The sequence below is a fragment of the Sceloporus occidentalis genome, unplaced genomic scaffold (assembly GCF_023333645.1).
Source record: "Sceloporus occidentalis isolate IW3139 unplaced genomic scaffold, rSceOcc1.0.p SCAF_10, whole genome shotgun sequence".
NCBI lineage: Eukaryota > Metazoa > Chordata > Lepidosauria > Squamata > Phrynosomatidae > Sceloporus > Sceloporus occidentalis.
In genome coordinates, this window is record NW_028316990.1 from 13,869,295 (window position 1) to 13,883,879 (window position 14,585).

At 39.7% G+C, this 14,585-nt stretch overlaps 1 protein-coding gene across 1 annotated transcript; it reads right to left on the bottom strand.

The window, feature by feature from the left end:
* Positions 1-1,221: 1,221 nt before the first annotated feature.
* SLC7A9 (solute carrier family 7 member 9) lies at positions 1,222-13,055 on the bottom strand. The gene is made up of 12 exons (XM_089540238.1): positions 12,951-13,055; positions 10,199-10,346; positions 8,792-9,034; positions 7,665-7,790; positions 7,237-7,336; positions 6,247-6,291; positions 4,573-4,696; positions 4,092-4,195; positions 3,703-3,799; positions 2,805-2,954; positions 1,879-2,053; positions 1,222-1,357 (listed from the first exon to the last, which is right to left on the bottom strand). The coding sequence occupies exons 1-12, from the start codon at positions 13,053-13,055 to the stop codon at positions 1,287-1,289; spliced, it is 1,488 nt and encodes a 495-aa protein (XP_089396364.1). The 3' UTR covers positions 1,222-1,286.
* Between the last annotated feature and the right edge of the window lie 1,530 nt (positions 13,056-14,585).

Genomic DNA, 14,585 nt, shown 5'->3' on the forward strand with positions numbered 1-14,585 from the left:
TTAGATATCACTGTTTGATATCACTATAAAACCATCACCTAAGAGACAATGGCTGAAACCTACATTTCTGAGAGTTTCAAGACAGATGATGAGAGACTGAGTGGCTAACTCTCACAGATGCTTTAACTGATTCTTGTATTAGTAGTGTTGGTGAGGCACTAGACTAGATGGCCCTTGGGTTATCTCTTTCAACTCTTGAGTCTATAAAACAGCAAAAAGAACAAACTGTGCTGGTGGCAGCTTAAAGCATTCAGCATGCCTGATCATTGACCATGTTAACACAGACTTCTGGGACTTAGGCAGAAAAGATTTAGTGTAGGCTTTCCATCCCTGCTTTGGTTATTAACATTCTGGTATCAGTAAATATTACTCTACACAGTAAAATTCACAAGCAACTTGACTATCTTTCCTTTTAATATAGAAAAATAATCACCTTGATGATTAGGCTTCTGAGTGAATCATTTGTATGCCTGCCTTGGTCCTCCAAAGATCCAGAGGTTCAGGATGTTGAACTAGAACTACAAGGATTAGGATGTAGACGTTCATTCTTTGGGCAAACAAACGTTTGGGACACTTGTCTGCCATGGCCATGATGCTAGACTGACTTTCCTTTAGATCCTGTGATCAGTACCCAAAATACACAGTCTATCAAATCCGTGAAACTTAACTTCAGTGTAGAAAAGCCAATCCCTACCATATATTTGAAATATTCAACAGGAAGCTCAGCCTATAAACATTTCCATATTCCGTTGATTTCAAATCCTAGCAGTGTGCAATTGCAAACATGCCCTCCTTGATCCTCCAAGAACTAGTGTTTGCTTAGCTGTCGTTTCCTGGCATGTCAGATCTTTGCATATCCATAGGGTATGGTTAATACATTAGATTTTAGCTTTGTGCTTCCATGTTTGTTTGCTGATAGATGGCACTGTAATACAGATCTGTTCATCACCAAATGAAAAAGAGAAGTATCCAAACTAACGAAAGTTGGAATGCTTTCCATTTTGATTTCCAAATTTGAAATCAACAGCCAGAAATATTCAGGGTTATCCTCTTCTGCATAAACCTACCTCCTTATGATTTCACTGCTCTTTTGAGTTGTAAGTGCTGTAAAACAAACTATATGTAACCGCAAAATAACATGTAAATATGGCTGAATACGTCTTCAGGGCACTGGCTGCCTCGCAGAACTTCCCTAATCTTCAGAGAAATTAGAGCCATGGAAGCGAAATGATGCAGCATGTCTCCTGAGCCATTCAGAGGATTGTGCCTTTTGAAGGATGAGGTGATCAGTTTTCCTCAATAACTCCTTCTGCTGGAACAACTTCCATCAGCATCTGAAGATGCATAGTAATGGGTCCTGAAATAAGAGTTTTCAAAGGTTAGAGATCACCCTTAGGAAAGCATTACTATTTTTTTCCTTTCCTTTTTTTATTGTATAACAAAACATACAAAACATATAACATGAAACAATATATAACAATACATCAAACGGCATAAAAGATTACTTATCGATTTACATCCAAATTGTTACCTGACTTCCAAAATTACAAGGCATTATGTACTATTTCCCAAAACAACCCACCGAAACTCCCACATGTTCCCTACGTGGGCTCTGTTTTTTGACCAATGTCAGATGCAGAGGCCTCTTGTACTTTATTGAAGTGTACATTAATTCAAATAATTTCAACCAGATTCATAATTTCCTGTAACTAATTTATGCATCCCATTCATGTCTGTTTAAGAAACTCACCTAACAATCTGCAGCTTTTCTTTTAGAGCAGGATTTCTCCAGGGTAAAAAGTCCCAGATACATTTTACAAAACATAAACACATCTTTCTTAGTAAGAAATTGCCTGTGAAAAATAACCACATACTCACTTGAGATCTTTTGAGCCCAAGCAAATTTAAAGTGGATGAAAAGTACGTAAAAGATGAGTCCGCTAAGAATAAACAGGACACAGTACAAATATGGCAGCTCAGGTTTAGTGATAATGGGTGCCAGGACCAGAACGACAGCAACAAGTGCCACAATGATGGGGATGATAAGAGGGACCTGCAGCAGAGAAATAACAGAAAATTCAGAATGGTGTATACTGTGAATAAACTACAAGTGTGAATGAACACTGTTGGTAGAAGGAAAGCAAGTAGAATATCTGTACTGAACTAGCAAGAGGAAGAATGATGCCAGAGATATTCTCTAACATAGGCAGACAATAATGGGTTTCTGTCTGAAAGGACTTGTGAACTTACTTTTGGTACTGATCATGAATTCCCCTAGAATATTCTAAAATGTTCAAAAAATGATAGAAAGAACCCTGTCTCAAGTGTCAGGAAACCCCAATGATAAGAATCCTGGACTGAAAAATAGCTTTGCATTTTGGGACCTATTCTATGCAAAATTCCCACAAAGGTCGTTCTGAGCAAGAAACAGCGCTGCACAGAAAAACAGCCATGTGCCAATTTTGTGCAGAATAAGCCCCGAACTGCAAATGGTTCCTGAAAAATGTCTCAAATCAGCCTCTCACAGTAAGAAGAAAATCGCTAAAATTATTCATTGGCTTCTTTCAAAAAAAGAAAAATGAAGAATTACATCCCTAGCATGTGTTTAGAGGAGCCCTAATGCTCTTGAAGGGGCAATTGCAACCCATTAAGTTTGCCTGATGGAAATGAAAACTGCTTGAACTGGTGTGTTGTAACGGATCAACACGGCTGCCTACATTTTTGGACAGTCTTTGCTGGTGAGATGGAGATAGTCCTGATGACTATCTGCACTTCATAATTTAGTACTGCACCACTGTACTTACACGGATAGGCCTCTCAAGTTCTTTCCTAGTAAAACGCATGACAACGAGTCCCACTACAGTTAAACCATAGAACAGCCAAACTGCAAAGCTGAAGTAGTTGATGAGTGTGTTGATGTCTCCTGGGATGATATAAATAATAGCTATTGCACCCTGGAAGAGAAAAAGATAGATTGTGGAGTGAAGGGGGCACAAAAAGAAAGTGTACGTTTCAATGCAATGAACATTATTGATTGTTCATAGGATAATTTCATTGAAAATTTCCAATCAGACATCCAGCCTGACCCTACTGCTTATTCATCACAAGGCTCCTTTAGTTAATCCAAAACTGGTAGCCCTGATTCTTGGTTCTCTCTTTTTAACAAAGAACTTTCAGGAGACAATTTTGCACAAAGACAAGAAGCAGTGTGTTGTCTCAGAGCTTTCAGATAAATTAAAGCCTGATTATAGAAGTCCTATTATTCAGTTACTGTGCTATAAGTTAGACTTGCAACCTTATCTCTATTTCCTGTTCACAGTTATGAACATAGTACTATTGTCACAATCAAAAATGCCCCTGAAACCCACCTTATGGGTTGGAGTTCTGTGGCGCTGGCAAGCAGGGTGCTAAAGGATGACCAGGCAGACTTTTCCTGCAGTGACCAGCAGTGTATCCAGGAGTTGCAATAGAACTTTGCATTGGTGATCACTGCCAAGAGGAAGCTGGATACATCCTCCTTCATGGCTCCATTTGCCAGTGCTGCAGAACTGTCCCTTGGTGGGTTTTAAGATGGGTTTCAGGGGTCAGATCTAGAGAGAGATTGTAGCCTCAGCACCGTGGCTAAATATCTGATGCAGGAACCTGGCCACCGTTTCTTAAAGCCGAAATATTGTACTTCAACACTTTGGATATAATACTTACATAAAACATGATAGCAGGTGCTGGAGTTAAACGCTTAATGCTGATGTAAGATAACACCTTCAACATGTGTCCTTCACGACCTGCTACATAAACCAGTCTGGTGGGGGAAAGCAAATTGTTTGAGTTAGAAAAACTGTTCAATACGATGACCAGATAGAAAGGGGGACAACAAATGCTCCTGTACCTTTAATAATGTCATGAAGGAATTTGGGCAGGAGCAAATAATTTGGGTGGGATAAATAAGAAAATCCACATCTATAGTATTTTGTGGGGTTTTCAGGCTATGAGGCCGTGTTTTAGAATCTCTTCTCAGGAGAAATGTGATAAATAAATAAATATTTATGTGTACTAAATTATTATGTCTAATGGCTATAACTTTAGAGTTTTACCTGCCAGCAGTAAAGCAAGTCCCATTGGCTGCTCCAATGGTCGAAAAAGCCACAAAGAGAGGAACGATCCAAGAAGCAGGATAAAGAACTCTGTCTCCAAATGTCTGTGTGGAGGGAATGAAAATAATTCACACTTTTAAAATGCAAAATCTAAAAGTCAGCTGTTGAGATACAGTAAGAGTAAATTCAAATAAAGCCAGAATTATACCTACTGGGAATAACAGATGAAATAGTATATAAAAAGGCCAGGAATATTGCAATATATGACATTGGCAGCTAGAATTGTCACAGCCCAGAAATGGAAAGTTCAATCCCTTCAATACAAGATTGGTCACAAAAATTAATTGAGATGGCTGAGTTAGAATGTTTGTTTTATGAATTGTATCTGTTATGTGATGTTTATTTTTGTTATGTAATGCTCATAATATTTTGTATTTAAAAAATCACATCCTCGCTCTTACAGTCAGGAGTCAAGACTCACCACCGCGACGGCTTGAGACTGCAGAAGTTCTGTCGCTGTCATAACCGTGAAATAGGAAACATTGATCAGAACGTAACATACGGTGACCAGCGGTATTCCAATAATTATAGACAGTGGCAGATTTCTAAATATAACAAAAGATAAAATAAGGATATAGTAAGATAACACAAAGATAAATCAACAGCAGGACAAACTGATGTAGCGACTTGAGTGTTGGACTATGACTCTGGAGACCAGAGTTCAAATCCCCACTCCGTCATGGAAATCTCCTGGGTGACCTTGGGGAAGTCGCATTCTCTCAGCCTCAGAGGAAGGTAATGGCAAAACCACTTTGAACAAACACTGCCAACAAAACCCCATGGTTGCCATAAATCTGAAATCACTTGAAGGCACACAACAATAACAAAGATAAGGATGTAACATATAATAAAGATGCACAACAAGATACAGTTAATGCTTCCATATCATTAGAGAAAACTACGTACATTAATTTGTCATGCGGAAGCAACGGCAAATGCATACCCTCCAAACTGTCCTGATTTGTCAGGGACAATCCTGATTAAATTTGTGTCATCTGTCATGGAAAAGAGATCTACATCTACATCTGTCATCTACAGGAAAAGAGATTCCACATAAACATTAGGAGGAACCTCCTGACAGTAAGAGCTGTTCAACAGTGGAACACATTAGTCTCCTTTGAAGGTCTTTAAACAGGGGCTGGATGGCCATCTTTCAGGGATGCTTTGATTGAGAGTTTGCTACAGAGCCAGAGCAGACATTTTGCTTTAAAAGGTTTTGATCCCAAATACCCTCCAATGCATTGTAGGGGTTTGGAGGGGGCAATTTGCTATGTTTTAGCCCATCTCTTCACCTAAAACAGAAAGTGACCTGCAAGCCAACTTCTTGTTCACCTCTGGTTTACTATATATACTCATGTATAAGTCTAGAAAATTTTGTCCAAAAAATGATCCCAAAAAGCTAGGTCAACTTATCCATGGGTCAATGTAATGCTGTATTTTGCTTTGTACTCTTCCCCTTCTCTGAGTAGAGTGGCAAAAGGTAACAGCTTAGTTCATCCTGGGATCACCCAAAAGAAGCTCCAATCCTACTCTTTCCACCATGATGCAGCTTTCTGCCTTTTTGAATGCTTAGGTGGGAAAATGGCAGTGGTGGCACCTCTTTGGTGCTTCTCCTCAAAGGAGTGCCAAGAGGAATTGGGCTTAGAAGGATATGAATAAAACAGTTCTGTATGAAGTCAATAAACTTTGTCCTTTACATCCTTTGTTACATGCCCCTAAGTTTTAGCCTTGACTTATCCATGAATCATATCAAAATCCATAATTTTCGCCCTGAAACATGCCCTTGACTTATATATGCGGTCGACTTATAGTCGAGTATATATGGTATATAAAGCCCTCTCCTAGTCCTAAAATGGTACAGGAAGGCTGAAAACATGGCAAACTCATTTCCATATTTCCTTAAAGGCAAAACAATGTTGTTTTAATTATTCAAAAACATTTTTAAAGGGAGGCCAACCCTGTTTTAAACAAACAATGCTAAAGGTTTTAGTGGCTTAATTCAAACTTCATGGGTCTCATCCACAGGGTCGAGGTTGACTTGAACGTGGTTAACAACAAAATCTAACACCTGCACGGTGTGTCATATTTTTCTTACCTAAAAGGATCTTTCAGCTCTTCTGTAATATAATTGAGCTGATTCCTGGAAGAAAAGAAGCACCAAAATGTTACCTTACAAGGCTGCTATCCTATGCAGCATTAACTTGCAGGAATGCTCCATTCAACCTAATGGGATTTATTTCCAAATAAACATGCATTGACTAGTTCTTTGGTTTAATCCAGCATGTTCTCAAATTCCTAAATCAGACCAAAATTTGAAGAATTAAGAAAATTACTAGGAAGTGCTAAAAGAACTCGCAAAAGTCATAAAAAGAGGAGTGGGAGTCATGTGGCCCTCCATGTGGGCATAGCAAGAAATTCTGGGACTTGTAGTTCAAAAACACTTGGAAAGCTTCCACCCCTGCATTAATACACCTGCATAGTACAAAAAATTAAACAACATGAAGCCTCTAATACCAGAAATCTAAGACTGAAGAGCTGGAGGTTTGTAGACATTATGTTTTCTTTTCATTAGCCCTTGTGCCCCATCCAAGACCTCCCCTTAAGGCACCACATCAATACAAATATGTAGATTTTTCCAGGCTCTTTTGAAACTGGGAGTGCGCCTCCGGTTTAAAAAAACCAAGGAAACACACTTTCAAAGCTCTTGCTTTGCAGGAGAATCACAAGTTCTGGAGGTTTCCAAGATGCAATTCACTTTATTTCATCACAGAGAAAAAATTAACCCGGCAGGGGAGGGCTTAGGGCCCACATAAAGAGGTGTTGCTCCACATACGGCCCATGAAGCCCAACATCTTTTAAACCTATTTTAAAAGCTATTTAATCTAGTTTAGTTGTGAGTTCTGTAAGCCAACTAAGTGCTTAGTCCTCCTCCTCAAAAGTCAATGGAAGTTAAGTATCATTTCATCCCTGTCAGTCACAAAAGCTTTTGAGATAACTTATCTTCCCACTCTGATTGCAGCTTAAAAGATTAAAATCAGGTCTAAATTGTTATAATTTAACTTCGAACAAATAAAATATATATTACCATCCATCATATGCCCAGAGGCCATTATAAAATGCCAGGCTAATAGTGCCCACGGAAAGCGGGGGACCGTCAAATGAATTTTGAAAGTTCTGAGTATTTCCTGTAAAACAAACAAACAAACAAACACACATAGTACCTGACCAACACTTCATACCTCTGACAAACTAGACACTGGTCTACTGCACCTTTCTCACAATGTTAGTCTTACAAGATGAATACTACATGTACCTTTTGTTTTTATACCAGTCTTAAATAACTGTCTTTAACTACAATATATTTCCACATATCTTTTTCCCCTGTCCTTTTCAGATGGCATTTTGTTGCATTAAACAACAACCCAACATTGAAATCAAATCAAGTCTTTGCGGGAGCAGCTGTTGTACTAAAATGCTAATATTACTCATAGATAGAATGAAGACAGAACATACCTTTTGCTAGTAGGACAATGCCACTTATAATGATAATGACAACGATCACCATTTTAGCAGCAGTAAAAAAATTCTGAACATAGCTTGCCAGCTTCACACTCAATGAATTCACTATTGTGATGGTCACTAAAGGAAGAAGGGGGAAAAGACACATTAAAAGTATCATAAACCAGGCGTCAAAACTCTAATGAGCTAAAACGTTTGGAAACTATTCCATCCTATTATTTCAAGACCAATTTAAAATGCAACTATTGACTGCTTCCAAATGAAGCTTTTATTGTGCAACTGTTTTGTCTCCAAAGTTTTCATTTTCTCTTTGGAACCATTTCTGTCTTTTTTTTTCTTACCTTTTTCATGTCAATGCCCAACAGTACCACCGAAAATACATTAAGAAGGATTAGCTACATATCATCTTTGGCAGGTAGCACTATGAGCCATCTGTTGTGCTTCCAACCCATTGGACTTCAGCTCCCCAAATCCCTGACCACCGGCTCTTCTAGCAGAGGCTTTTGGGAGTTAAAGTCCAAATCTGGAGCACCTGGTCTAGAATGACTATATTCCTGCTCTTCCAAATGTCATATAATTTTCATCAAGTTATCCAAGCGCAAGCCATTTCTCAGTGGTAGAGCATCCGCACTAAATACAAAATGTAAAAAAATAAAGTTCAAGAGTTATCTCCAGGATCTCAAGTTAAAAGAAAATCTCTGGAGACAGGTAATGGAGAAAGATATGAAGTCGAAGGCAAGTTTATTCCTGACATTTCGCCAGCATCTGTGGCTGGCTTCTTCAGAGAATGGAGAAAGACTTCTGATTAATATCCTTATTAAAATACTGAAGGGTTAAGACCTCCTGATGCAGACTTTAGTCCCCAAAATCACTTTTTCTTACAAAATCCCCACAGAATTACATCTTACAGCAGAATGATCTGCAATAAATATTTTGAAAAAGAATATAACAGCTCCTAACTTGTATGCATCTAATACAAAACCCACTCACAAATCTAAAGGCATCCTTATTTGTCTGAATGTTTTGCTGTTATCACCAGATACTGTTGCTGCTTGTTTATTTGGGGGGGGGGGGAGGGATTCCAGCGAATATTTTCACCTAACCAAAAGCCAAATACTTACCTATGGCTACAGTTGCCAGGCACTTGATAATAACTATGGGAGGGTCACATCCTGGATAAAATGGAGCTGACACATATTCTGCAAAACTGAGGCAAATTATGGCAAAAGATGTGGGCTTGATGACTACTAGACTTGCCCAGGAAAACAAATATGCAGGTATTGGGCCAAATGCTTCCATCAGATATGGATATTCTCCTCCTGATTTTGTTATCATTGTGCCAAGTTCGGCAAAACATAGCGCACCTGGAGACAGAAGAAGTGGAATAATAACAATTAAAAAATTATTGAGGTACCACAATAACTCTCTTTCAATACAGTGATCCCTCCACATTCGCTGGGGTTTGGGTTGAAGGACCCCCATGAAAGTGGAAAACCGGAAAATAAAAAAAAGTCTTTGGACCTAAGAGAACACCTCTCTAGGAATATCCAGGTCTTCCAGTGCAACTCTGCCAGAGGTTGATCATAGAATCGTACTGGAGGACCTACAAATGCCTAGAGAAGTGTTTTCTTTAGGAACTTCTAGGTTCTCCAGTATAGCTCTATGGTTAACTTCTGGCAGAATTGCACTGGAGAACCTAGAGATTCCTAGAGAGAACATATCAATCAAAACTGCAAGTAATCAAAATCACAAAAGTCAAAACCGCAAATGTGGAGGGCCAACTGTATAGCTTTTGTTTGGATTGTCTGTGACATATACTGCATTCTATGGGCCTATGATAACAGGTCCACAATGGCTCAGGTTACACTCTTTATTTTTTTGAACAGGATATGCAACCAGCCAAGATCTTTCCAAACGAGCAATTCTGTTGTTGAGGAATAACATTGCCTTACCAAAAACAAATCTATGAGAATGGCTATTTTCATCCTGATAAATCCATCTATTCCATTTATGAGTGCAGTGCTTTGTGTTGCTCTGGAATATAGTTTGCTCCTGCAAACAACACTATGATGTTCACCTCCATCACTATGGAGATGGGTATAGTTTGGAACAAATACTCTGGGCATGATGAACCTCACTGAATAAAATGGGAAACAGGTTTTCATCAAAGTAACTTCAGGTTTCTGGATGTTTGTAAGAGCAGAAGCAAACAACATTGGTGGGGTCTGAAAATGCTCAGTGGAGTGAGCGACAAGAGCACTGCTAATCTTCTGCGTTGCTGCTGAGCACTGATTAAATTTCCTATTTCAATGTCAATGTTATATGCCCATTAGGGCCAATTCTGCTGTTGGGCAAACTGGGCAGCGTAGAATAAATAAAGAGGCAGTACAGGAATACTGGGTTAATCTAAATGAATTCAAATCTCCAGATGTCACCATTGCAATCAATCATAACAGAGCTGCGAAAATAACAGGGAACCTGTGATCTGTCTGTTGTTACTGTACATGAGAAATACTAGAGATGGTTACCCAGTGTGGCAAGCACTCCGCAGGCTGCCCAGATGATTAAACAAGGTCCGATTGCTCCAACATTGGCCAGCACTGCTTTGGGAGAAATAAAGATCCCCGAACCGATCACAGTCCCAACAATGACAGAGATGCCACTGATCAGACCCACCTTGGAAAGGAAATGGAGATGAGTGAATTCAACAGTGGTTTGGTATATTTAACATTAACATTAGACATTCAGACATCCATCCTGGTTTCTTTAAACACTTTCTATTTTATCTCCTCGTTGCAACCACTTGAAATTGTGCCTTCACTATTTCACTTTTAAGAAACCTCTATCCATCATCAATTCTCTTCTCTTTTATACTCGTGACTATGGGATTACCCCAAGTATTTCTCTAGGTGTAGTGAAATCAGCTCTTGTAAAGTCTAGAGCGCGTGTCTGACTACACTTGGCTTCTCCTCTCTGCTGGAGAACAAATTCCAGGAGAACATGGTCATTCCCACCAAAGGATCTCACCACTTTCACCCTATTCACCAGGTCATCACAGCTGGTTAAGATCAGGTTTAAAACAGCTGACCCCTTGTTGCTTCATGCTTCTTCTGGACAGAACTGCAGATTTGATCAGCATCCCCAAGGGCCAAAAGAAATGGTTTGGCAAAACAATTTTCAAATCAATAGTTTTCATGTGCCCCTGAGAATGTTTGCTTGTCTGTACCTAGGAACATGCTACTGAAGTAGAATATGTCATTACCTGAAGCTACAGACCCTAGACAGACAAGGAACACAGAGTGAGAAACACTCTGTCCTTAAACAGCCCTTTCTTTGTGTTCAGCATCCAGCTTGCAAGTTCTAATTTTAAACCTGCCAAATGGGCCTGATGGGAGAACACAACATGCAGGGCTTGTGTGCTTAGCTTTTCCATTGCTGTAGTCAGGTATAATAAGACAAACACCGGTCACAGCATGTGCTGCAATGCAAACATCAGCCAGGCATTTCGGGAACAGAAGCTTTACTTTTAAACTGCAGGATGCTTCATGATCACCTAAATTAACACTTTATTAATGAACTCAGGGGAGAGTACTTTCTTTGCCTGCCGTGAAGTGTTAAAACTAAACATGCTAACTGGATCATTTTTTGTTGTTTCACAACACAAAACTTATTAAGTGCATTTGCACCTCCTAAGAACCAGGGGAATGTGCCTCATTCTAAACATGCTACATAGAGGTATCTTGTAGCACCTTTGAGACTCACTGAAAGAAAGAAGTTGGCAGCATGAAGTCTACGAAAGCTCCTGCTGCCAATTTCTTTCTTTCAGTGAGTCTCAAAGGTGTTACAAGATCTCTCTATGTACTGATTCTACAGACTAACACACCTATAGCTTTACATTGTAAACCACTTAGCGGTATAGAAATGTACTTGCTATTGCTATTGCTATCAATGTCCTTGCTTTACTTTGCATTTGACCTCACCTCACACACAGAACACAAGGCAAGTAGAGGATATACCTTCTTATGTCACTGTTTGCCCAGCTTCAGAGGACAGGAGACCAAGACACCAAGGCAAAGAAGCTTTCAAGGGGCTCTGAAGGTGGGCAGTGGGCTCCCAGAAATCATATGGACCTTGGCAGCTGCCCAATAATTCCAGCTCATGGAGCCAGCCCTGATTTTCAGGGATCAGACTAGAACTGACCGTTAGGATTTCTCGCAGTAGGTAGTCGGCAGCCTCAGTCAGTCACTTTGAAGATTATGATCTGGTACTTTGAGACAAGGCCTTCTTAGCCTTCTCACTACCTCCTTTGCTCAATATAACCTGCCCCACCCCAAGCTATTAATCCATGAGGATAAAATACAACAACTTCTATTCTCCCTGCCCTCACTAACAGAGATAATACATCAGTATTAGCTCAGAGCATAATATACATCAGGGAAACAGTTAAGCATTCTCACTCATGTTTTCATACTATCTTCAGAGCGCAACTGCAAAGAGACAGCTCAGTCAGGAGCAAAACAACACCTACAAGCAGTCTTCTGAATCTTCAGACTTGCATCTAATATGGCCCCAAATCAGCAATATTTACTTCTGAGTAAACCAATCTAAAATTGGGATGCTAGCATTCACTCCTAAATGAGGTCAAGCTGGTTCCATCCCTTCTAAGTTTCCAACAGGCAGTGAAGACTGTGCCACTTTGCATAGCCTTTGGATCTTTGACTGTCCCAGCTGTCTTTTAAATGGATTGTTTGGCTTTAAACCTATTTTAATGAGTAGTTTGGACTGTTTTTAGTAATGTTTAGCTATGTATTTAATGTTTCTAAAGTGTTTTGGAAACACTTTTATTTATTTCTTTATTTATTTGCATCACCCTCTAAAGACATGATTTGAATGAATAAATAAATAAATATAGATGAATTCCACTTTTTACAGGGCACAAATTTTGTCAGGAGGATTATTTGAATAGAAAGGCTTAATGTACCGAGAATGGCTACTTGTGATGCGATCAAGTAGATATTACAGACACACGACTGCAGAGATCTCTTTTTCCAAACTGAATCAAAGTAAGGTAAGTGTTCTCTTTGCAACTTCTTACCCAATAGGAAAGAGCATATAATAATATTAACAACTATATGGCTAATCATACTCCGCATAGCAGCGGCTGCAGCCAAGAATGAGTTTAGACACAAAGCGAAAGAGAATGTTTGAGCCACACAATTAAATGCATTTAGTTGAACACAAAATTCAACAATTAAAGACAATGTATTACAAGAGTCTTGCCTCTTTTTGTAGATTCATAGATTTGGATTGCTTGCTTTGAACAGAAAGTCCATCTGGTCCTTGGTCAGAACTCTGTTTTCTGTGTTTTATGCTTCCTTCAGCCATTTGCCTTATGTGATCTGATAAACCAGCAGGGTTTATTCTGCAAACAATAATCCTGCAAACAAGACAAAGTTAACTGTGACTATATGATCAAAAAGTTTCTCTCTCTCTCTCTCTTGAGGGACAGACAGAGATATATATTTGCTTTTGGGTTCAATTTTCAAAACAGTAAAATTGATCATGGCAATGATCCATCACCATCACAGAAAGAACCTTCCCACCAGATCTGCCCCTTCTGAATGAAAGCTTCTTAGAAACAGATATGAGCAGATCTCCTTTTCGTGAGGTGGATTCAAATTTTGTCCAGTTATTGAACCAACAACAGTACTTGAAAGGAGGATCACCCACCTCTGCCCACTTTGACAAAAACACAAAGTTCATTAGTAGCCAGGAGTGAATCATACCTGCTCCATTTCCTGCTATAAACATATGCATTGAGATGGATTGACAGAGAGGAGGACAGATGGATATATACACAGATATGGTAACAAATGAGAAGGCTTCATGCGTCTGATGCAGAGGGCTGTGCCACAAGCTTTCTGGAGCTCATTAGCTTTAATAAGGTTCAGTGATTATGCCATTATTTTACTGTTTTCCTGTAACCCAAACTGATTACAATGTGCTGGAGGACCTAGAGATGGACAGGAAATGTAGCTCGATCCTGCATTTTCCAAAAGCGGTTCAGAACGCCACTGTCTGCACAGCCTGCTCCCAAGGTGGGCTGAACACCCACAGGCGCATGGCACAGCGAGCGTGAGGCTGCGCTGCATTGTTTTTTGTCGTCTCCTCACCATGCATGCGCACCATCACACAAACATACCGCCTGTGACTTTGAATTACCTCCCATGTCCTGCCCAGATGCCATTCCATTTGATCAGCCACACAGTTGCACGTGCAATGCACTACCATGGCAGGGCATTGGTGCATGGGTGTGCCAAGTGATACATTGGCAAAAAGGAATGTGAAGTGACAGAATGATTCCTCTCATGCCTGAGGAATGGGAGGAAGTAAAATTACTGTCTTCGCCACTTTGAGATGATTACAGTGTCTCCTTCCTCCAATGGGGCAGAGCGAACCCATTCCAATCAGGGGTGGAAGATTCCTTTTGAAATTGTTTTATTGCATCAGTGCAATAATAGCAATATAGAAAGTACATTTCTATATCGCTTATCGGTGAACTAGCACTCCCTAAGCAGTTTGCATTGTGTAAAGTAATAAACCAGCAGGGGTTCAAGAGTCTGTGTATTTTCACATTGGGAAAGTCTATCAAGTGCCATAGGGAGCTGTCTTGCCAATGAGATGTTAAAATTGTGTGTTGTTGTTTTTGCAGTGACTGGATTCAAATCTGTCAAAGCTAAAACAGAAAACGTCACACAAGGGAGGAGGAGGGCAGAGGGAGAGATAGTCTGGTATAGTTTATTATGAGTGAAGAAGACAAGCTGGAATCCATTTTAACTACAAGTCCTATCGCTGGAAAGGGAGTTATTGGAGCTGTAGTACAAAACTTCTCCAAGCTCTAATGCTCTCTCTTTC

Excerpts from the sequence above, each read along its gene's own strand:
- SLC7A9 (XM_089540238.1), bottom strand. The coding sequence starts at position 13,055 with ATGGCTGAAGGAAGCATAAAACACAGAAAACAGAGTTCTGACCAAGGA. Across the intron at positions 7,791-8,791 it reads CCTGGCAACTGTAGCCATAG|TGACCATCACAATAGTGAAT; the intron begins GTAAGTATTTGG and ends TTCTTCCTTTAG. Across the intron at positions 3,800-4,091 it reads ACTTGCTTTACTGCTGGCAG|ACTGGTTTATGTAGCAGGTC; the intron begins GTAAAACTCTAA and ends TTCCCCCACCAG.